Source organism: Zalophus californianus, chromosome 3, assembly GCF_009762305.2.
Source record: "Zalophus californianus isolate mZalCal1 chromosome 3, mZalCal1.pri.v2, whole genome shotgun sequence".
Taxonomy (NCBI): Eukaryota; Metazoa; Chordata; class Mammalia; order Carnivora; family Otariidae; genus Zalophus; species Zalophus californianus.
This window is the reverse complement of record NC_045597.1, coordinates 70704981-70728531: the sequence shown is the minus strand read 5'-3', so window position 1 is coordinate 70728531 and position 23551 is coordinate 70704981. Positions and strand designations below refer to the sequence as shown.

The window sequence follows — 23551 nt, the reverse complement described above, 5'->3', positions numbered from 1 at the left end:
ACTTCCATAAAGGCTTTATCTCCAAATACAGTCACATTGGGGGGTGAGGGCTTTAACATGTGAGTTTTGGGGGGAAACAAAATTCAGTCTATACCTTAAAATTCAGCTTACTTTCACAAAAATTAGCAAAATCAAAGACATTTAGACTTCGAGAACTCAGCCAGACTGAAATCAGTGTTTGGTAAGGAACCGTGTTACCATAGGGTCATGTCTTGGTAGGAACATTTCAGGACTGGGGGAGCTGTGCATGGGGAAAGGCCTAGCCAGAGTAGGCTAAAGTAATGAGATTAACCTGACTTACTGCATAGAGAGACTCTGTACCTGTTTCAGCGGGTCATCTTGTTTCCCTAACTGATATTCCTTGAAGCAAGTGCTAAAACTGTTTAGAATTTGTCCTGTAAGTCCTTAGTATATTACTGAGTAGATTAAGCACCCATGTGATGCATTTTGTAGAAGGCATACCAGGCCCGAGTCTCCAGAGCCAACTGCCCTGGAGTTGTTTCTTACAGAACTACAGAAGCAGAACTAAATTTGATTAGGTTGACCTAACAATCTTAGCAGTAAGCTTTGCTCCGATTAGAAGCCAGGTTAGCTTCCGTACTATGCTTATTTGTCTCTATTCTTCCAGGAACCTTTGGGCAGCATAGCTCCTGGGATATTTTCACTCCCGCCTCCTGGAGCCACCCTAGAGTGCCCTATGAAATTTTGACAGATCCCCAGAGCATGCCTGCTTACCCGGTGCTGGAAGGGAATGTGGCTGCCATGCACACAGAAGTGGAGGAGCAAGACAATGTGGTGGAGGAAAAGGCTAAGTTTGGCCCTGGCACATCCAATTCACATTTTTGCATTTTGGGATTTTGTGGCTTCCAGGCAGATTAGCATGGAATAGAAACTGCATCCTGAAAGAGTCAAGGAATGACCCAGAGAACCAAGTAAATATGGGGATTAAAAATGTGTCCCTAGATCATGCTACTGACCAGAGCTGGGGCCGGGGTGTGGGTGAGGGTTGTTGGTGTCTGTGGGAATAGCTGGAGCTCCTCTCCCAGTGTCACTTGACTTTGTCCTCCTTTTGACCAACAAAAAGGCGACTGTCCCTGGCCTTGGAATGTAAGGAGACTCATGTGCAGCCCCGCTGTCACATCTGAGAAGGACAGACTGATAATTCAGCCCACTGCACACACTCCCCATTAAGAAATACACACAAAAGCTTGGCTTCCTAGCAAGTGAAAGGAAGAAATGGTCGGGTTAGTGCCCTAGTCTATGAAACTCAAAATTGGAGCAAGAGATTTTGAGAAGGCGCTGGTAGAGGCAGTCTTGATTTAGAGCTTAGTGAAATATATGGATTTCCAAGAAATGCTTGCCCTTTAATAAGCTGAAAAGAAGGTCATTTCATGAGCTATTGCTCACTGGTTATGTTACAGCTCAGAGCAGAACACCTGCTCTGGCAGCAAAATAATGTGTCTCAGGTTTTTCCTTGGCAGCCTTCTAGAATACTGATCACACAGTATAACCCCGTCACTGACTTCTGTGTAGAGCCACAAACATGCTCAAAATAGGAAATAAAGGGACCAGGCAAGCATAGATCAAGAAAACCTTCTGTCTTGTCAGAGGCCTCTCACATTTCCATGATCGTGTTCTCATAAGCATTCCCAAGGTTATAAAGAGGTACCGCGGTGGCTCTCAGGAGATCAGAAAGTGTCTACCCAGCACTATCAGCCTATTTGGGAAATACAGTAATTTCCATGTGCATTTGATATAGAGCAAATAAATGAGTTCATTAATTTTGATAGACCCGCAATTTGGAAACAAAAGCACAGAGGGAGGTGGGAAGAGAGGAAGGCCAGGAGGGGGAAAATGTGCTGACGTGCGCAGAAGCCAGGCGGAAGTTTGGCTGGAAGGCAGTCCTAGAGAGAAATTCCGACTGCAAGTCTAATGTAGGAACAGGAAGGAGGGAGCTGAGGGAGGGCAAAGCAGGAGGAAGAAGGAAGGGAGGGGAAGGGAGAGGCGGGGAGGGGAGGAAGGCTCTTCAGTTCAACAAATCAAAATAGATAATTTTACATGATGTTTGTTCTCTGAGGTGAAAGGGGGTGGGGCAGTGGACTCCAGGATTAACCTTGGTCTTGTGTAGATAAACCACTGGGTGCTTCTGTGTTTATTATTCTGTCCAATTTGACCGCTGGTACCTCAGGAAACAGTCTGTAAATTCTTCCCAAGACAAATACATGGGGAGAAAAAGAAAAGAATCTGAGCCCTTATATAGTGTATTTGGGCCAGTCAATGGGAATCCAAACTGTGAAATTGCAGAATAAAGTGCTTGCAGCACTCTTTACAAGGTAGGGTCACCTGAGTTCTGATCTCAAGTTCACCTTTACTAGATGTGTGACCTTCAGCAATCACTCCCATTAATCTCTGAAATGAGAGGGGGATTAGCTGATCTGTGAGTTTTGTTCCAGCCCTAAAAATGTTACGTTTCTCTGAATGTCTGTTTTGCAAAGCTGAATGTGTTGATTGGATTCTGGGTGTCAGTAGCGATTCTTCCAGAATGCCAGACTATCAAACACAACCACAACTAAAATAAGTTGACAGAATGCAGAAAATCATTCACCTGGAAAATAGCACATATGAGTTGGTGGTTTGAAAACTGAGTAAAAGCTCTGGGGAAAATGCTCTTGTTTTCTAACAGATTCAGCCAGCCTGGATCTTGTTCCAACACGGAAAATTCATGTAACTGACAAGTTATCCCTGTTCCCCAACACCAGTATGATCATGGGTTCCCATTCCCGTAACTGTTCCTTCTTCTTCCAGCCTGAAAAGACCCCAAACCCTTGCTCTCCAGAAGACCCCATCCTTGAAGCTGAAATGAAAGAAGACATAGATCGATGGTGTGCATTTCGCAATGGCAGGTCAGCCTAACAGGAGCAGGCAGGGCGAAGTGAGGGCCCCCCTAAAGTCAGGCAGGCTTTCCTGGCTGAGACATCCTATGCCACTCTGTCATCAGCATGGGCCCCTTGTCCCTAAGCCCCCAGCCTGTGACTATAATGAGGTCACCATTCAGATCTCACCAGTGTGATGTCCTACCTGCATGACTGGACACTCTGAGCCCCAGTTTTGTCTAGCCATCCCAGCTCCATGGCTGATGTTGCTGCCCTCAAGGCCACGTGAGGCACTACCCCCCCACTGTTCTTGCAGCCGCTCTGATCTCCTGAAGGCATGGGGTTGGGGGCAGGCACTGGGGCGTCCAAAGCTCAGATAACACAGGGTACCACAAAGGCCCGGTGTGCCCTCCAGTCTCCCTGCACTGGGATGTGACTGGGTTCTACAGAGAAGTAGGATGAATGAAAGCCTCTCTCCAGTTCTGTAAGGTGTTTTGTTCCCCAGGCCCTGTACCAGCCTTCATGGGTCCCAATCACCAAGAGGCCTGAAAACCGCCTATAGTGTCCCCTGCTGCTCCTTTCATCATGGGATTTAGATCTAGACTGTGGGGCTGCATGAGTGATGACACCATCCTGACCTGCCCAGTCCCCTTGGTGCAGTGGCTCCATGTCATCAGGAGCCCAGGCCCCTTCTTCGTACTTCTGCCCACTATCTTAGATCTGGTTTCTGTCTTCACTGTCACCTTATGGTACAAACAGCTGCCAGGGCCTCCCACCTTCCAGATAGTGTGAAGAGACAGGAGCATGGAGAACAGAGGTCCAGGACAAAAGGGAGGCACATCCCAGCCAGATCAGATCCCTTTATGGACTTCTCCAGAATGTCCTACACACTTCCTCTTACATCCTGTTGGCCAGAACTTAGTCACACAGGCCACACCAAGCTACAAGAGAAGTTCAGAGTTCTGTAACCAAGGAGGAAAGCAACAAAGGATTTTTGGGAGACGACTAGCAATTTCTGTTTGAGTGGGTCAAATAGTAGGATGTTTCAGATGCTATTGAAATCAGAGGGCATCACACATGGAAACCCTACCGTGTGTATCATGCCAGAACATGGCAGACAGCCATGAATTTAAAGTTTGGCTTGGGAGACTATTTGGCTGGTTAGAAATGACATGGACTAAGGTTATAGTTATAGGTCTGTCTTTGAAAACAGTGTGACCTCAGGCAAGTCATTTAAACTTCCTGTTGGTACACCTGGTGATCTCCCAGCTGGATCTGCACTCTAAGGAGATGGTGAGCATGACAGTGTGTTGGTCTGGAGATGGAAAGGGAGGGGGCGCCTCCATCCACAGACACCTGGGGTTTCACATTACCAGCGTCTTCATCATCGTCATCATGGGCAGCAGCAGAATCAATGTCATTCTTTAAACACCTTCATAGAACCAGCTTGGCCTTTAGTTGCCTCTCCTCAGAGTGTTAGTCTGCTCAGGTTGCTGTAGCAAAACGCAAGACAGGGTGGCTTACACAACAGACATTTATTCTTGGAGTTCTGGAGGGTGGAAGTCCAAGATCAAGGTTCTGGACAACTCAGTTCCAGGTGGGGGCCTTCTCACTGTGTCCTCATGGGGTGAAACAATAACGATCTCTCTTCCTCTTTTTCTAAAGACACCAATCCTATCGTAAGGGTCCCACCTCATGACCTCATCAACCCTAATTACCTCCCAAAGACCCCCATCTCCAAAGAGCATCACACCGGGGGTTAGGGCTCTAACATCTGAGTTTTGAGGGACACCATTCAGTCCATCACCGGAGATGGCTGTGGGTGTGAGGTGGGGCAAGCCTGCCAAACAACATAAACCAACAGCAGGAGGCAGCCACAGGAAGATGCCATCACGCTCGTTAGGTCCATGCCAAGTGGGGCAGCACGAAAATCGGCTCTGGACTCAGTACCGATTCTCTACTGCTCTCTGCTGAATGGATCCAAGACTGGAACATAAAGGGGGCGCTGTGAGCAGTGAAGAAAAGAGGCCAGAGAGTCCCAACCAGGAGGGGAACCGGTGGAAATACTCTCCTCCAACTGGATCGACGCCACTTTGTTGGGCTACTTAAAAATACATGTTTTTTAAGGCAGGGAACCCATGTACATACTGTAAATGTTTTATTTCAACTTGCAACAGTAAAATGTGCATTCGTTACCCAATCTTTGGATGCTAGGCCAAGACTTTTTCTTCAACTAAGAGACAAGTTCAACACAGTCTTCCATAAATATATTAGATAAGACTTTCAGTTTCTGCTCTTTTTAAGTAGGGCAAGAACTTAAAGATATTTGCAAAGCAATATGAGCGCAGTAGCCTCCTAGATTTTTAGAATTTTCCCCATACTTTAAAAGTTGTCCCATCAGGGCACCTGGGTGGCTCAGTCGTTAAGCGTCTGCCTTCGGCTCAGGTCATGATCCCAGGGTCCTGGGATCGAGCCCCACATCGGGCTCCCTGCTCTGCGGGAAGCCTGCTTCTCCCTCTCCCACTCCCCCTGCTTGTGTTCCCTCTCTTGCTGTGTCTCTCTGTCAAATAAATAAACAAAATCTTTAAAAAAATAAAAAATAAAAAATAAAAAAATTAAAAGTTGTCCCATCTATCCTCAATTCAATATCACCCTTCATCTGGTCTTTCCAAAGAATTCATCTTGGTTTTTACAAGTTTTTTTCACCCTAATTTCATTAATTTTCATATCTGGTAAATTGATTTATAATCGCAATAAAATGTACCACTGGCATAAATAGGTTTGGGAACAAACACAGTGGGTCCTTGTTAAGCATACAACTCGACACTCAACCATCGGGATCAGACTTGTCATCTACCAATCACGACCATTGGGAGGCTGTGGGCATCGGGCAGGGTGTTTACAGAGTCTGTCAATCCATCCGTTCAGTTAGGAGGGCGTCTGCCACATGTGATCCTTTGAGTAGCAGGGATCAAAACAAATCAAACTGATGCTTTCCCTGGACAGCCTGGCTGTAGCACTGAGGACGAGAAGAAGAGAACACAGGCGGGAAGGGGGAGGGGGACGACCCTGTCATTGGTCTACCCATCAGATACCTCATCTACCTTCTCTCAGTGGGGCCCAGCCTTCTCAAATAGCACGCACATTATCCAACACCAAAAAATGTTGAGGATCTTCCAGGTCCCTTCTGATATTTAGGCAGGAATTCCTAAATGATTTTTGTTTCATTCTCACGACATCCTGGAGCCGTACTGCGTGTTATCCACACTTACAGATAAGGGAACTGAGGCTTAGGAGTTTGCCCAAAGTCGAACCACTGATGTGTGGTCACTGCTCTGTGAAAAGACCATACGTCAGAGGAGGGCTTTTATATGAGCATAGAAAGGAAGTTGTAGCTTTTTTTTTTTTTTAAGAATTATTTATTTATTTGAGGCAGTGGGAAAGGGCAGCAGGGGAGGGAGAGAGAATCCTCAAGCAGACTCCCCATTGAGCACGGAGCCCGAAGTGGGGCTCCATCTCACCACCCAGAGATCATGACCTGAGCGGAAACCAAGAGTTGGATGCTTAACCAACTGAGCCACCTAGGCGGCCCAGGGAGGTATAGCTTTATAATGCTACAGATACGAAGTAGAAGCTGTTGGCAATGGGCAGGTTATGGTGGAATCAAACACCCTCCCCCAAATGCAGGCCTGAGTGATGACGCTATTGTTAACTAGCTGGGGTTCACTTGTACAGAAAGGGGTGAACAGGTGACCAGGAGTAGGTGCTTTCCAGGCTGTGCAGATCGAAGCGAGGCTGGGAGAGGCAGACTGGGAGGAGACTCGGTACCAGGAAGGCGAGTGGATGACCCAGCAGCCGTGCATGGAGCAGGGAGAGGGAGAGGATACACTTGGACTCTGAGAGACACGGAGGAGCTGCTGACAGAGACCATGGAAGCCAGTAAGCAGACGGAGAATAGCACCACAGAGACAAACTGCTCTAGCAAAGGGCAGTGAAGTATATCTCCTATCCCTGATAGATCAGGAACATTTAGGCTTGGTCTCAAGATTTTTGCTGGAAATTGTCCATGAATACTTCCAGAGAGTTTATTTGGCATTCATGCTACACAGTTTGTTGAGCACCACTCTGTGCTGGGCACAGTGGGAATAGAAAAGAGTCTGTGACCCGAAGGAGTTCACACTCGGGGAAGCAGGGGGGTCTCCAGGCTCCAGCCCTTCACTGCTTGGCTGCCCCCTGACAGCAGGGGTGCAAAGCATCATGGAAACAGTAGGGTGGGCTTCCTGGAAGAATGGAATTCCTAACCAGACCTGAAAGTTGACTAGGACGTAGCCATTTGAAAGGGAACCTTTAGAGAAGGAAGAGCGGCTAAGGCATGGAGGGCCGCGAGGACATTAAGCTAAGTGAAATAAGCCAGACGCAAAAGGGTGACTACTGCAGGACTCCACTCACAGGAGGACCTGGCAGGAGTCAGATTCAGAGACAGAGAGGTGGTTGCCGGGGGCTGGGGGAAGAGGGGAATAAGGAGTCGTGTAATGGGGATAGTTTCCATTTTACAAGATGCAAAGAGTTCCAGACATGCATGGTGGTGATGGTTGCACAACAGTGTGAACGGGTTTTATGCCACCAAACTACACTGTAGTTCACAATGACTAAGATGGCGCATTGTGTGTTATGCGAATCTTACCACAATTAAAAGTTAAAGGGAGGGGGGAGGAGGAAGGGAGGGAGGGGGAGAGAGAGAGGAGCATGAGGCAAGGGCCAAGGCAAGAGAGAAAGGTGGAGGAGTTCCGGGGACTGTGAGAAGCTCGCCAGCACAGAGTCTGGGGGGGGGGGGGGGGCGGCGGTGACAGTGGCAAGGACTAGACTACGAAAAGATTCTGAGGGTTGGAAGTAGATGGCTTTCCAAGGTGTTGAGAAATAAACAAGAGGGAGATGAGCTGGTGATAGAGGGTCAAGTAGAAGAGACCAACATGCTCGTGCTTTTGCTAATGGAAGCTGGGGGATGATGGGAAGGACCACCGGGCTGAGCAGGGGGGCTTACATTTCAGCAGGCGGCAGCAGGTGCCCAAGGAATCCGCATGCTCACCCGGTTCTTTTCCTCCAGGCTGCCGCTTGACTAGAGCCAGCCTTCCAGGAGAACGTGTGAGCTGGGGTGGCCCAGCCTCTACCAGGGCCTCCGGTGCCACGAGGTCGCCTGTGTGTCCGCTGTTGGGGAGAAGCCAGACTTGTCTATTATTGGCTCAGATTCGTTGAATTTAAATTTTCTCGCACAGGATAAAGAAGGACGTGAAGCTGCCCAGGAGGAGCACTGATCACATAGCCGTTTCCGTGTCTGGGCTCTGCAGGGGCCAGGTTGCTATTGTCTTGGCAAATTCTTCTTCCCCAGTTAACCTAGATGTCTGAGGGAGAGTAAGCTTTGCCCGACAGGGATAAGGAAGAACAGAGCAAGGAATGATTTCAGCCAATGTGGGCTTCCTCCCAAAGCAATTAGAGCTTGAATTGAAGCAACCGAGTTGGATTCGGGGTTATTCTTCCTTGGAAGCCATGATGTCATTGAGTGAAGAGCCAGGACAGAGCTGACGGCCTGCATACAGCTCCACCCACACCCCTGATATCACCAACAACCACCGCCCGCAGGTAGGGCGGGACAGCGGACAGGAAAGGGAGACTGTTGGTAACAAACCGACAATTTGGGGAAAGTTCGCTTTGTGCCAGGCAAGCCTCGGTTAAGAGCTGGAATGTATTATCTCCTCTATTCCTAGTAACACCTCTATGAGTAGATACTGTTAGTGTCCCCTTTCACCAACAGGGAAACTGAGGCTCTGGGAGGTGAGATGACTGGCCAATGGCTATCAGTTAAGTAAATGGCAGAAGAAAGTCCAGAGCCCACAGTCCTAACTACCAACAATGTGGACCATCAGAGTTGAGAAAAGCGGGCTCTGGGAATAAAATCAGAAGGCCGATTGCCCTCTCCTTTCCAAGCGGGGTCCCAGAGCAGCCATTTTGAAGCTTTGGCCCTCTCAGAGCTCCCAACCGTGGTAAAGAAAGAATAACAAAGCATCTGCCAGTTACAGCGCACTTGCTATGCCAATCTCTTCACGGGCATCGTTTAACCTTGAAGCAGCCTAGGTAAGGTGCATCCCTGCTTTATAGGTGAGAAAACTGGTCCTTACAGAGATTACGGGTTTTTTACGCAAAGTCACACAAGCCAAAATCTTCCAGCTTCAAACCTTAGTTTGGCCCCAGTCACAGGGCTATAAATCTCCACCCCTCATTCAAAGCCATCATGTTGCAAATGAGGATAGTACAGTACAGAACCCACGACTGCAAACACAGGAAGTCTCTTGACGCCGCAGTCCAGTACTTTGCAGTACCCACTCACCTGCTCTTTGGTCAGCCCATGAGCAGTAGCCTTCTCAGAAGGGCAGGAGGGGTACTGTCATGGCCATTCCGCCCCTCCCCATCGGGCAAAGAGTCTGCAGGACTGAGAAGTGTCCCGCTTCCGGACCACGCTGCGGGTCCTGGGACCTGGAAATATCATGCCCAGATGGCCCTGAATCCATGTCCAGATCCATGCCGTGTCCTCAGGGATTTGTCAATCTGTGAAGAGACCACAGAGTCCCAGCCCAGCAGGGCAGCAAAGGGGATGGGTATTTGCTGGGGTGCAGATACACAGTGGCAGGGTCGGGGGTGCCCATATATGTCCCTCACGGTGGGAAGGAGAAATATGTCCCTCAAGGTGGAGGGAGAAAGAGGGTGAGCTGGGGCAACCAGAGGCTGCCCTCCCTGCATCGCCACATCCCCATGGAACTATGAGGACTCCAAAAATTCTACATTCATCCTGGCCTTCTGGGGCCTTCTGAGTGGCCAAGGTAGGAGGAGAGAACACTCCCCATCTGTTAAGATTTTACTGAACACTTTGTTAACTTGATATTTAACTTTTAAAGACTGAGCCTCCATTTGTACTCTTGCCCTGGCCCCCCAAGTATGGGGGGTGAGCCTGCCCCTACTTCCCTTTCATCTCTCAGACTCTTATTGTCCCCCACACCCCCAGGTCCCTGTGGCCTTACTCCCTATTCCACCCTTGCCAGGAACGTTGGATCCTCACTGAGCGCTTTTTAGAGCCCCCCCCCCCGTCCCCCCCTCCCATGAAGGGCATTCCACAGGTTTCTGTATTGTCAGCAGCCCCAGGGGAGATGCTGCCCTGCTTTCTGGCTAAGTTGCCTGATTGTTCTCTGACATTTTTCTGACCCAGCCACGCAGGAGCCCAGACCGCAGTACCTCCAACCGGCGCCGGTGGAAAACGCTCCCATCAGTGAAGACCCCTGCTTACCCGTTAGGCAATCCAAGCTTAGGCAAAATGAGAAATGTATTGATTCGTAGAACCATGGGAAAAACGATGACCAAGAACTTACAAACCTCATCAGGACTGACCTTCCTTCCTTGTCCCGGTGGTTCTGCCTGTTCTCTCTTTCTCCGCAGACCAGTTCTGTCCACCTTGCTGGAAACATGGCCACAACAGTCTCTGGGTTTAATCGGTAGCTTTAATTCCACAGAGAGACTGACTTCAAGTTCTCTTGGGTTCCGAGTCTCAAATCCCTAGCAAAGAGACTTGCTGAGGTATCTTGGGTCAGCACTTACCTTGGCTCAAACTAAATGAGGGCTGGGGACTGGTTCCTTTAAACATGGCTGGTCTCTTAGAGCCACGGTGATGCAAAGGCCCTGCTCCCTTGGAGAAGAGGAGGGGCCTGGGGACACAAACAATCCTCTGCATGTCTCCAAAAGCTAGACTATTGATTCCCACCACTTCAGACTATCAAACTATGCTTATCTGCCTGCCTTCGCCTTCCCCTCCCCGCCTCCCTCCCTCCCTCTCTCCTGGCCTTCTTCCTGACATGGGTTTAAATCCTGAGTTTTCTCCTTCCTACTGAATCCAGGCCCCAGAGGCACAGAGAGGACCTGCTCGCAGCTCTGTTGGGCCAGAGCCTATTATTACTCTATCCCTTAAGCCTTAATATCCTCAGCTGCCAAAAAGGGAAGAGGGAGCAGTTTGCTCACCACACAGGTTTTACCCTTCTGTTTCTGAGTCTTTGAGCCTCCTAAGCAACCAGCCTACCTTGGCCAGACCCCTTTTCCCACCCTGCTTTATGTAAACCTTTAAAACACTGGATCTCTCCTTATTTTAATGAAGTACTCATTTTTAATCCTTTATTTTTGGACCATAACATTTAGAGCTTAATCCTCGGGGTTCTAGCCTGCCTACTTGGTACTATTTTGAATCGAGAGCTCTGCATTAATGCTGTTTTGCTGAGGGCAGTGTTCCCTCCATTAACTTATCCCTTGAGGAAATAATGCCATTACCTGAAGTCAGCAGCATTCAAAACAAAACCCATCTTGTAAATCATGCCAAGCCGGGTTCCAGATCCCTCCAGGTGCAACTTCCAATTGGTCTGGCCTTGTTGTTGGAAGAAAATGGGGCAAAACGGTGAAGAACAATCAGACCTTTTGCTGACCCAGCTCTTCCTTCTGCCCCTTCCCACTCCTACCTCTGCTGCTAGAATCCTGCTTTCTCACAGGCCTGCTGCCCATCACAGCAGGAACAGGGACAAGTCCAGCCATTACCTGCAGGGCCTTGCAGAAATAAGTTTGGGAAATGCTGGATTAAAGACAGTTTACTGGGTTTGTTTACCTCTGACCCCATCTCAAGCTAATCACCTCCCAAAGGCATCACCTCCTACCACTACCACATGGCAGTTAGAGCTTCAACATATGGATTTGGGGGTGCTACCAGCACTCGGCCCATAACAGAGAGTAACTTGTTCAGGATCATAAGCAAGAAGGTGGCAAGAGCCATGTCTGAGACCGATGTCTCTGGATTCCTCCATCTGTCCTCTTTCCCTTGTACATCAACGACAGTGTGAGGCATCATGGACTATCAAGTGCTGTGCTGGGCAGCTGGTGGGAAGGGTGAGACTGGATAGGATTTGAGATGCTGATGATGCCCAGCATCCGAGCAGCGGCCCTGGGGAGTCCGAACCTGCCCCCCCCCCCCATAACCCCTTCTTCTGGTGAGATCCCAGAGGGAGACACGCAACAAGGAACAATGGAAGATGGAAGCAAGTGCCATTTTATTGCTAGCTGAGATGCCTGGTAGTCCCTCGGATGGACGGCTCCAGGAAGCTGAGCCGGGGTTAGGACAGGCTCAGAGCTTGAGCAGGTCTTTCCTTCTCCTACCCAAATCTTACCACTGGACTTTGGTGAGCTGAAGACTCTGGTGTGAGTGACCCACCGTGAGTGGTGAAGCCCAGTCAGGATCCCTGTCTCTCACCAGTGGTATTAGAGTGATGGCACTGTCTTCTCTCCTCTGTTGGGGACAACCCAGCCGTAGCACCACTTGGCTAAGTCTTGGAGCACAATTTGTTTGCCTTCCAAGGCTGCTCTGGTAGAAGGTAGGGGCCCATCAAAGAAGAACCACGGTCTTTTCTCCACTCCGGGTGCTCGGGGGAGGCTGGCTACAGCTCCTAGATGCTTGGTGGGCTGCCTCTGAGATTCAAGACAGGGGCAGGATCATTCTTCTAGACCCTGGAAGCCACTCTATTCTACCTGAATCCGGACTACTCCCAGGCCCCTCCCTGAGGCCACCCTCCATCCCTCATACCACCCCCTGCCCTTTCTGATCAGGTTAAACCTGGGTCTGTCCTCCCCTCACCCTCAGTTCCAAGATCCCAAAGAGAATATTCTATAGTTTAGGTGCTACTCTGAAATAATTTGACCGGTTTGATACATCACACTTCCCTCTCCCTCTCATCCTGAGACACACTTTCTAGCCTCCCCTTTCACTTCTGCCTCCTGTTGTAGTGACTCTCATGAAGAAAGATGTCATTTGCATGCCTCTTTATGATCATCAGAGGTATTACTAAGGGCTTACAAATTTTAATTACTGGCTTAATAGTCCTACCCAGTGACAAAGCAAGTACATTTTATCTGGGAGATTTCTCTCCGGTGAAACACAGACAGGAAAACATCGCAAGAAAGACATAGGCACTATTTCTTCTCATCCACTGTGGGGCACGGCAGTGGGCTGAATGACAGCCGCCCACACCCAGAAAGTTCCCATCCCCAGACCGTGTGAATGTGACCTTACCGGGAAGCGGGTCTTTGCAGATGTGATTAACCTCAGTATCACGAGAGGGGGAGATGGCCCTGGATTATTTGGATGGGCCCTAAATGCCATCCCAAGTGTCGTTGTAAGAGAGGCAAAGGAGAGAATGTGGGGGAAAGGTGAACATGGCGGGGAAAGGTGACGTGACAAAGAGAGATGAGGCCACACGCCAGTGGACACTTGGAGCCACCAGAAGCTAGGAGTGGAAAGGAAGGATCCTCCCCCCAGAGCCCTCGGAGACGGGGGGGACCCTGCCTCCAACTTGATTTCAGACCTCTGGTCACCAGACCCATGAGAGAGGAGAGCAATGAGTGCTACAGAGCCACGAAAGATCACTAGACTTAGCTCCAGAAAGTTCACCGGTGATTCCTGAGAGCAGAGCAGTTGGACTGAATGGGTGTAAGGAAACAGTGGACACGGTGTTTGCAGAACACTCCCCGACATGTAAAATTCGGAGAGTGAGCAGTAAACCAGAAGGCTAAATTATTTCCACTGTCTGTACGCCTTTTGTCCCGCTGGCTAAACAGGCCCTGGAAATCAGAAGCACCTGTTTCTGCCACCAGTGTCAAACCCAGAAAGAACCCCGGGGCATCCTGGGTCTTCCCTTCTGTCCATCTGGTGTCACCCAGTTCTCGCACCATTGCCTCCGCCCGCTTCCTACCTGGGACCCTCCCGAATCTCAACTGCAGCCGAGAATTGACTCTCCCCCTTTGACATGCTATCCAGGGTTTTAGCCAAGAGCGCATTTCAAAACTGCATCCCTCAGACACTATAAAGTCGCATGACACAAAGATCTCTTTGGAATAACAGAGCTGGAAACAGAAATCCACATGTGACCAATCCTGCTTTTGGCTTGTCTCATGGGGGCAAGGAGAAGGCAGGCAGGGGGGCAGGGGGCTGCCACTGGACCCTGGAAACAAGTCTGCAGAGGGGTCTCACAGGCCACTGGGACTGACTCCAGGCTGAAGCCTACACAGATCATCATGTTCCTGACAGGGTGCATCATTTCTTACATAAGCTAATAAATCCTCACTTCCTTGTAGGAGGAGAGGTCAGGGTGTCATAGCCAGTTTGGACAACCAAGGAGAGCAGTCTGAGGCTATTCTCCGGTAGTTGTCTGGGGAAGTCGGGGCTTGTAGAAGAGGGTCCCTAAGACCGTGATCAGCCTCCCCTTGGAGAAGGGGATGACGTGGAGATGGAGCAAGACGGTGGCTTCCCCTGGAGAGAAGGAGTGACTCCCAGGGACCCTGTGCCCCCCTTACCCTACTGTGTCCATTTCACTGGACACAGTAGCCCCGCCCACCCCACCCTCCAACCTCCCACCCTTCACCCTGGCTCCATGTATGGCCCACTTGTTCGTCTACACCCAGAGCTTGTGGCATGGCCCCCATGCTAACTGGCGGTGGGTTTTGGCTCAGACCTCCCACCTGAGTCCCGCACCTGGGAGCCCCCTGCTCACCGGCCCCCGGCCCTGGCCCTCGGCAGACATTTCCAACTCAACATGCACAAACCTCCTCACCTCCTCCGGTCTCCTGGTCTTCCTCCTGTGAGCTCCATTTTGAGGAATGACACCAAAGTCAGAGACACGGCAGTCAGCCTGTCCCCGTCCCTGCCGCTCATCGGGAGCCCACCAGCACACCAGGGTGGAGAGGAGCTGAAGCGACAGATGAGCACGCTGAGGTTTCGGGGGAGGCGAGCCTTCTGGGGCAAACCACGAGGGCTGAGTTCAGAGAAAGGGAGCCGTGAACTGCTTAGGCTATTTGCGTTGATTCCCAAGGACAGGAAAGGAGTAAGAACAGCCAGCTTCCCTCCCAGCATCCCAGCCTGTCCTTACTGTGCACAGCTCCGGGACGGTCAGGGACAGGTGGACTCCTGAGGCTGCCCACCAAGCGCTGAAGAATCGCTTCCTAGCCACTTTCCTCCACGCCCGGCGAGGGTGCCACGGAGATGCCCTGCGCTGCTGGGGAGAGCCCAGGGAGCCGGAGTTCGGAGCTGGCAGACAGCGCGGCTGGTGAGCCAAGCGTCCCTCCGCTCTTTGGGGAGCAGAAGCTCCTGCCCTGGGAAGGGTTCCTCCCACCACGTCGCCGCGGGCTTGAATGGAAGTGGTCATACTCTTACAGAGCTCACCTGCGGGCACAGTTTGGTGGCCAGGAGGGCACCCGTCACAAGTGTCCCCCGCCTCCGACTCCTGGACCCAGGGAGGCATGTGTCAGCACAGTGTGCGGGGGGACTTCCCACCCTGCCCAGGAAGCAAGCGTGCGTGCGGGAGGTCCGGACATCAGCAAGGACAGAGGAGATGCGTGCCGCGCTCACGCCAGTACCGACGTTCTGGAAGCCCAGTCACCCCAGGTTATCCACAGGCTGGTTGTCCAGTGCTCTTTAATTACATGCAATCATTCTTCCTGTAAATTCCTTCTTTGAACCAAAGTACTCGAAGTCGGGTGTCTTACACTTGACAGCTGAGGAGCCTGATTAGTACCGCGAAGGCAGTGCCTCCTCCTGAGGATGCAGGGCTCAGCACCACAACACATCAGCTGTGTGTGGAAAATGTAGGGACCAGTTGTGTGCGGGACACACACCTATGTCCCACTGAAACAATGATTGTAAACTGGAGATCTGCTATTCTAGATTTGATTTTTTGTAGCTGTTGAGCAGTAGGGCTGTTGACTCTTGGATGTGTCTTACCTACTAATGGAAGAATGTTATGACCCTAATCATGAGATCATCCCCATAGCTTTTAGAAAGATGCAGTTGATCTAAGTGAATACAAGTACCGTCTAATTATTTGACTAATAAAGAATCATCTTCTAATTCCTCAATAAAGCTCTCTTTAGGCAAAACACTTACGAATAGTATGCTGTAAAATGTCCAACATTCTCAAATAAAACTTAATTTACATCATTTAAAAAGGGTTGGGCTGGGGCGCCTGGGTGGCTCAGTCGTTAAGCGTCTGCCTTCGGCTCAGGTCATAATCCCAGAGTCCTGGGATTGAGCCCCGCATCTGGCTCCCTGCTCTGCGGGGAGCCTGCTTCTCCCTCTCCTACTGCCCCTGCTTCTGTTCCTTCTCTCACTGTGTCTCTCTCTGCCAAATAAATAAAATCTGTAAAAAAAAAAAAGGGGTTGGGCTGATTAAGACAACCAAAGGAAGTGTATAATCCATGATTGTGTCTAGATCTAAAAAAAAAAAAAAGCTGTAAAGGACATCTAGGGCACAAGTGGACTTGATAATGCTACTGTGCCAATGAAGCGTTCCTTGGATGTGGCAATGGACTTGTGGTTTGGGAAGAGGAGGTCCCTGTTCTGAGAAGGTATGTGGGGAAGAGAGAGGTGAGTGTGGCCATGACTAGTCAAGTGTTCGCTGCAATATTTTGTTAACTTTTCTCAATAAAAAGGTAGGGGTACTTAAAGAAAGAAGAATGCTACTCTGGTATTTGTTGTTGTTTTAAAGGAAACAGATATTATTAAGGCAACTCTTTCAGAGGTTTTTCTTTTCTTTTGTTTTTAAGTAGACTCCATGCCCAGCATGGACCCCAGTGTGGGGCTTGAACTCATGACCGTGAGATCAAGACCTGAACTGAGATCAAGAACCAGACACTTAACCAGCAGAGCCATTCAGGCACACTCCTCTTTCGGACATTTTTTATACTAGTAAACAGGAAAATTCACAAATCCTGACAGTCACCACTTCTTTGGAACTGGGAAAATATTGTCCTCTACTTATGGACTATAAAGTCAGATTCCCAAGAGCCATTTTTGGGCACCATCTGGCTTTTAGAACATTCCCAAATCTGGAAGTGGTTAGCAAAGAGGTAGTCCTGGGCACCCAGCAATAATAAATAGGCTGAATTTCCACTAACCCCACAGCAGCTGGTTGGTTCACTGAGCAGGAAGACAGGCATGCTTTGACTGCCTATGTCTATTTAAAAAGCCATGCTTTTTACAGAAAACATGAAATGGAGGAAATTTAAAAATATTGATGTGTTTGTGTGTGTGTGCAGGGATTGCAGCTGAGGAGTAAACAGTATATGCTGATATTGGAGAAGAAAAGTAGCGAAGAGGAAGCCACTCCCTCCTCTTGGTGGGCAAGCCTCCTGGGTGCCCGCCCGCTCTGTGCCCAAATCATCAAACATTTCATGCATATATACTCCTTTAAACCTCACAACCACTTTATAGAGGGAGAAACTGAGCTTACAGAGGAAATTGGCTGGGGGATGTCAATGCCAAAGCCATGCTGATTGTAAAAAGTGGAGCCAGAATGGAACCTCCAGTATGTTTGACTTAAAAGCTATGCAAGCCCTTAATTTATTACCCAGCACAATTCTCAACGGAGCCAGATCCAGGACTGGGGATGTAGGGGGCTGTTTTCCTGATTCTCTCTAATGGCTTATTCTATTTTTAGTAATAAAAAAGACAAAAGTATCTAAAAGGAGCACATTTGTAGGAAATCTCTGGGATGGATGGAGTAGGAATATAACATGCAGTGGATGCTGGGGTGAGGGGTGGTGGTGATGCAGGGAAGGGCCCCCTAAGAGTGCCGGCGCCATGGGCACCTGGGTGGCTCAGTTGGTTAGGCGACTGCCTTCGGCTCAGGTCATGATCCTGGAGTCCCTGGATCGAGTCCCACATCGGGCTCCCTGCTCAGCAGGGAGTCTGCTTCTCCCTCTGACCCTCTTCCCTCTCATTCTCTCTATCTCTCATTCTCTCTCTCTCAAATAAATAAATAAAATCTTTAAAAAAAATTATAAAAAAAAAAGAGTGCAAGCGCAAATAACTGTTACCATACGTTCGGTGAGCTGCACAGTGGCTCATTCTCAGTATGACTCAAGCCTCAAGTGATGAAAACAGAAGCCATTAAAATGATGTACACAGACCTGTGGAAAGGTGCAGCAACCATTTCACATCGGTCCCCAAATGCCCCTAGTGTGAAGCGGACAGGAAGGGTAGAAGGAAATTGGGGAGCTATAAGCCAGAACTGAACATCCGTAGCCCACGAGAAAAGGCTACATGCAGCAAAAGGTAAATGGATGAGCATATATCAGTTTACAGAACATAGTATCAATGCTCGGAAAATGAAACCTCAAATTCTTAGGGCTGAAAAATCAGTTATCACTGATGCCACATATCGAGTCAACAGCTCAGTGGTTCTTTTTTCTTTTTTCTTTTTTTTTTTTAAAGATTTTTTATTTATTTATCTGACAGAGAGAGACACAGCGAGAGAGGGAACACAAGCAGGGGGAGTGGGAGAGGGAGAAGCAGACTTCCCGCCGAGCAGGGAGCCCGATGTAGGGCTCGATCCCAGGACCCTGGGATCATGACCTGAGCCAAAGGCAGGTGCTTAAGGACTGACCCACCCAGGGGCCTAAGCTCAGTGGTTCTTGAGCTTGCATGTTAGATTTATCTGGGAAGCGCTGAAAATCCTGATGCCCAGATCCCATCCCAGACCAATTAAATCAGAACTTCTGAGGGTGGGTGTATTTTTTTTTTTTTAAAGCCTCTGAGACATTTTAAGTTGCAGCCAGTGTTGCAAATCACTGTTTCTAGGCCAGAGTTGAAGGGAAAGGCAAGCTTGGTTTTTGTTTTCTGTTTTGCTTTTTAATGAACAGTTGCAATAGCCTTACAAAAGCATGATAAACAATTGCAATTGTCTAACAGGACTGATACTCATCTTGACTCTTTTTTGATCAAACACTGATATTTTGCTTAACGCCCCCTCACCCCTATCCCCTCTCCTTTTCTCTTTGTCTGTCTCTTGACCCAGGTTGAAAATACTGGATTAAGAGTCTGTATTTGGTAAAGAAAAGCTTTGGTGTTTCATATAAGCATGAGTTTACAAAGCTACATACAGTCCGGTGGAAAAAAAACAGCAAATCGTAATATGGTTGAGTTCAACAGATAATTTCAAAAACCAGATTCTGAGTCCTCTCATGAACTATTTGCAATGATGATACAGGTGTATTTTGACCGCGCTGACCAACGTTTACACCTGAGTAAGAGCTAACTTTTGTCACTCTACTGCTATAGAGAGAACACGGGCTTTGGAGTTGGTCAGATCTAAGTTCTGATCAACATTTTCACTAGGTCAGACTGTCTTCTGCCCCATTTCTCCACTTGTAAACTGGGAAGGATTGTGAAGCCTGAGTAAGAGCACCTAGCAGAGTGCTGGGACACTCCAAGGCAGTTCGGTGCCAATTTCCAACCTTCTCTTTATGTATGATTTTGAAGTTCAGCCACTTTCCCTAGAGCGGATCTCAAGGGGCAGGGGTCATTTTTGGTTGTGACAACAGGGGCATCTAGTGGCATCTAGTGGATGAGGGATGCTGTTGAACATTATACACGGCACAGGGCAGCCCCCCACGACACAGTATTATCCTGCCCCGAGTGTCGGTGGTGCTGAGGTAGAGAAACCCTGCCACCAAGGGGTGTACAACATCAGAGACTCTGCCAAGTGTGAGTGATACAGCTTTGGATGGGGAAATGGGAGATTCAGGGAAGTTGGGTATCTGTCTAAAAACCATAGTATACTTGGGGAAGGTGCTGAGGGAGGCACAGTTTGGACCCTTGGATGTGAAACCAAATCCGTTTTTACCCCAAAAGGTGCTCCTTCCACTATATCATAGTGCCACCTCTCCTTAAGTAGAGTAATTGTTAAGGGACCTGCACCATGTGACAATTCTGAGAAAATAAAACCACCAGAGACTGGAACAGCTAATTATTCTAAAGCTTTCAATTATGTCACACATGCTCATATTATTTACAAAACACATGCAAATACAGACTCAGAAATAACGAATTTTGACTGGTTGTCTTTTAAGAAGTAGCCAAGGCTAGCGAAGCTGGATCCCCTGAGAGAAAACCATAGCACATTTGCCACAGCTAGCCTCGAAGGCATAGGAGACACTTTCCCATCACCCTAGCCCCTGCAAGAGCTTCACCATGGCCAAACTCCTCAGTTCTTTGGGAAAGGGAATCCTATCTCTCCAAATATCATTAAATCAGGACTCAATCTCTCCAGAAAAGTATGACGTCGTTGTTTTGTGCTGATTACATATAGATAGTGAGATACTCTCGCACAGCAAATACCACAGGCAAGACAACAGTCTGGGTACAAGTTGACAAGTAGTAATGTCAAAATAGAAATATTGAACACTGCTGATAAAAGTGAGTCATTGGCAACAGCTAAAGTTTACTTTTTGGTCTTTCTAAAAGTAACTCTCCAGAGCTATTTTTAAAGAGCCATATTGTGCTTTTTCAAAGACAATAAAAATCAAGTAGATATTAGGGATTTTACCCATGAGAGTTAATCATTGCTCAGACTTAACCAATGTTCATGATGAACTAGACTCGAGAAGTCCATTAATGATTACTAAAGTCAGTAGGTATTTTTATTTTTCTTTCTTCAAGTTTTTATTTAAATTCCAGTTGGTTAACATACAGTGCAATATTGGTTTCAGGAGAATTTAGTGATTCATCACTTACATACAACACCCAGTGCTCATCAGAACAGATGCCCTCCTTAATGCTCATCCCCCATCTAGCCCATGCCCCCCCCCATTTGTTTCCTACAGTTAACTATTTCCTACAGTTAACTATTTCCTGGTTTGTGTCTGTTTTTCTTATGTTCATCTCTTTGTTTCTTAAATTCCACCTATGAATGAAATCACATGGTATTTGTCTTTCTCTGACTTATTTCACTTAGGATAATACCCTCTAGCTCCATACACATTGTTGCTAACAGCAAGATTTCATTTTTTTTTAAAGATTTTATTTATTTATTTGAGAGAGAGAGAATGATAGAGAGCACGAGAGGGAAGAGGGTCAGAGGGAGAAGCAGACTCCCTGCTGAGCAGGGAGCCTGATGCGGGACTCGATCCCGGGACTCCAGGATCATGACCTGAGCCGAAGGCAGGAGCTTAACCAACTGAGCCATCCAGGCGCCTGATTTCATTTTTTTTTGATGGTTGAGTAATATTCCATTATATATACCACATCTTCTTTATCCATTCATCAGTCGATGGGCACGTGGGGTCTTTCCATAGTTTGGTTATTGTTGATAATGCTGCTTTAAACATCGGGATGCACGCATCTCTTCAAATCAGTATTTTTTGAATTTTTGGGGTAAATAACTAGTAGTGTGATTGCTGGATCATAGGGGAGTCCTATTTTTAACTTCTTGAGGAACTTCCATACTATTTCCAGAGTGGCTACACTAGTTTGCATTCCCACCGACAGTGCAAGAGGTCTCCCCTTTCTCCACATCCTCACCAACACCTGTTGTCTCCTGTATTGTTAATTTTAGTTATTCTGACAGGTGTGAGGTAGTAAGTCATTGTAGTTTTGATTTATACTTCCCTGATGTTGAGCATCTTTTCATGCGTCTGTTAGCCATCTGTAAGTCTTCTTTGGGAAAATGTTCATGTCTTCTGCTCATTTTTTAACTGGACTGTTTTTTAAGTGTTCAGTTTGAGTTCTTTACATATTTTGGATACTAACCCCTCATCAGATATGTCATTTGCAAATATCTTCTCCCATTCCAAAGGTCACCTTTTAGTTTTTCCTCCTATGCTGTGCAGAAGCTTTTTATCTTGATGAAGTCCCAATAGTTTATTTTTGCTTTTGTTTTTCTTGCCTCACACCTATCTAGCAAGAAGTTGCTACAGCCAATGTCAGAGGTTACTGCCTATGTTCTCTAGTGAGTAGACATTTTTAAAAATAATTGTCATTAAAGTAACAACTTAAGTGAAAATTAAATATAAAAAATCAGTGCTCTATTAGAGAACTTACCCAAACTAGTCCATGTCCTGAGAATTCTAGGTGATTACTATATATATATATAGTGTGACCCTATATTAGATATATCATAAAGTAGTCAATGTTGACAGTGTGTTTTTTCCCCACATCCAAAACTGCAGTCTTGAGGTCTGCAAACTATAGCCAGTTGAGCCATTTTATTTTTTTTTAAAGATTATTTGAGAGAGAGAATGAGAGAGATAGAGAGCATGAGAGGGGGGGTGGGGTCAGAGGGAGAAGCAGACTCCCTGCTGAGCAGGGAGCACGATGTGGGACTTGATCCCGGGACTCCAGGATCATAACCTGAGCAGACGCCTAACCATCTGAACCACCCAGGTGCCCCAGTTGAGCCATTTTATTTCTTTAAAGATTTTTTTTTTTTTTTGATTCATTCGAGACACACAGAGAGAGAGAGTATATGAGCAGGGAGAGAAGCAGTGGAAGGGGGAGAAGTAGGTCCCCCGCTGAGCAGGGAGCCCGACGTGGGGCTCGATCCCAGGACCCTGAGATCATGACCTGAGCCGAAGACAGACGCTTAACTGATTGAGCCACCCAGGCGCCCCTCAGTTGAGCCATTTTCAAAAATACTTCATCTTTACAGAAAAGTGATACTACAGATAATTTCTAACCTTTAATGACAAAAACAGACTTAGGCCAGACTGGTAGTTATTCTATCATTATCACCAGGTACTATTTTGGGGTAGAAGAAAAAAAGTTTTCCCATTCATATTTTTAAAAATCTTTCATTTTTTATGAGCTTCCCAATTGTACACAGAACACTAACCTATCTTCACTTCTCAATGGGGGACCATATACCCGATGAGTATATATTAACATGCATTAAGAGAACCTAAGGAAAACCACAAAAGAAACAGACTCTAAATGGTTTAAAAAAAAATGAAATTACAAAGTGGGAAAATGTTTGAATGTTGGCAAATGGTTAAGATCCTTAATAAGAACATTTTATAAAAAAAATCAACACTCAAACATTACAAATAAGTATAAAGTATTTAGGAAATAGGAACAGGCAAACAAACTTACAATGTTGAGTTGCACACCACACACACAAAGACAGGTTACTTAGTGCTTAGTGGCTGTTTGGGGTGTGGGCTTTAAAATTCGAGTGACTGGGATGCCCAGGATGTTTTGAGGACTAAACTCTGAAATACCTGGTACATAGTAGCTAAATAGTAGGTATTATAATAGACTGGCAACAGATAAAACACGAATTCCGCCCCTTGGTGAGGGAAAGCTGGTCCTCATTAAAGGAACGTAAAACTGTGGCCCCTTGGAGGGTAGTGTGGTTACTTGTTATCCTACACATACCCCAACACTTCTTGTCCTTAGAAAATAAGCAGATAGATAGGATTCATTGCAGCATTAGATAGCAAAACCCACAGAAACCTCTCTCCACCGACACTGGGACTGGTTAAAATATTTTTTTGTATGTCTTCATACTGGAACTCAGGAGAGCAGTGCAGTTACAACACCTGACTAAATTTACATCTTTCCTTGGTTATATAGTTTTAAAAAAACAGCCTACACAACAGTATAACACGCATACCTGTCCCAACACACCCTCATCATTAGGAGGACAAGGCTTGAAGGATATGCAACAAGTTAATGTTTTTTCCCCAGTGTTTGAGTTATATTCAACGTTATATTAAAAACAAGTTCAATGTAATAAAAATATGCCACTTTTCTATCAGGAGAAATCATACATAAGGAG

General features: G+C 47.4%; 1 protein-coding gene across 1 annotated transcript in view; it reads left to right on the top strand.

Moving 5' to 3' along the window:
* LOC113920429 (WD repeat-containing protein 49-like) overlaps window positions 1–8276 on the top strand; it is a 42555-nt gene extending 34279 nt beyond the window's left edge. The window contains 3 exon segments of the mRNA XM_027590681.1: window positions 629–823; window positions 2684–2903; window positions 8147–8276. Coding sequence (XP_027446482.1) covers window positions 629–823; window positions 2684–2903; window positions 8147–8276 — 545 coding nt within the window.
* Window positions 8277–23551: the final 15275 nt, after the last annotated feature.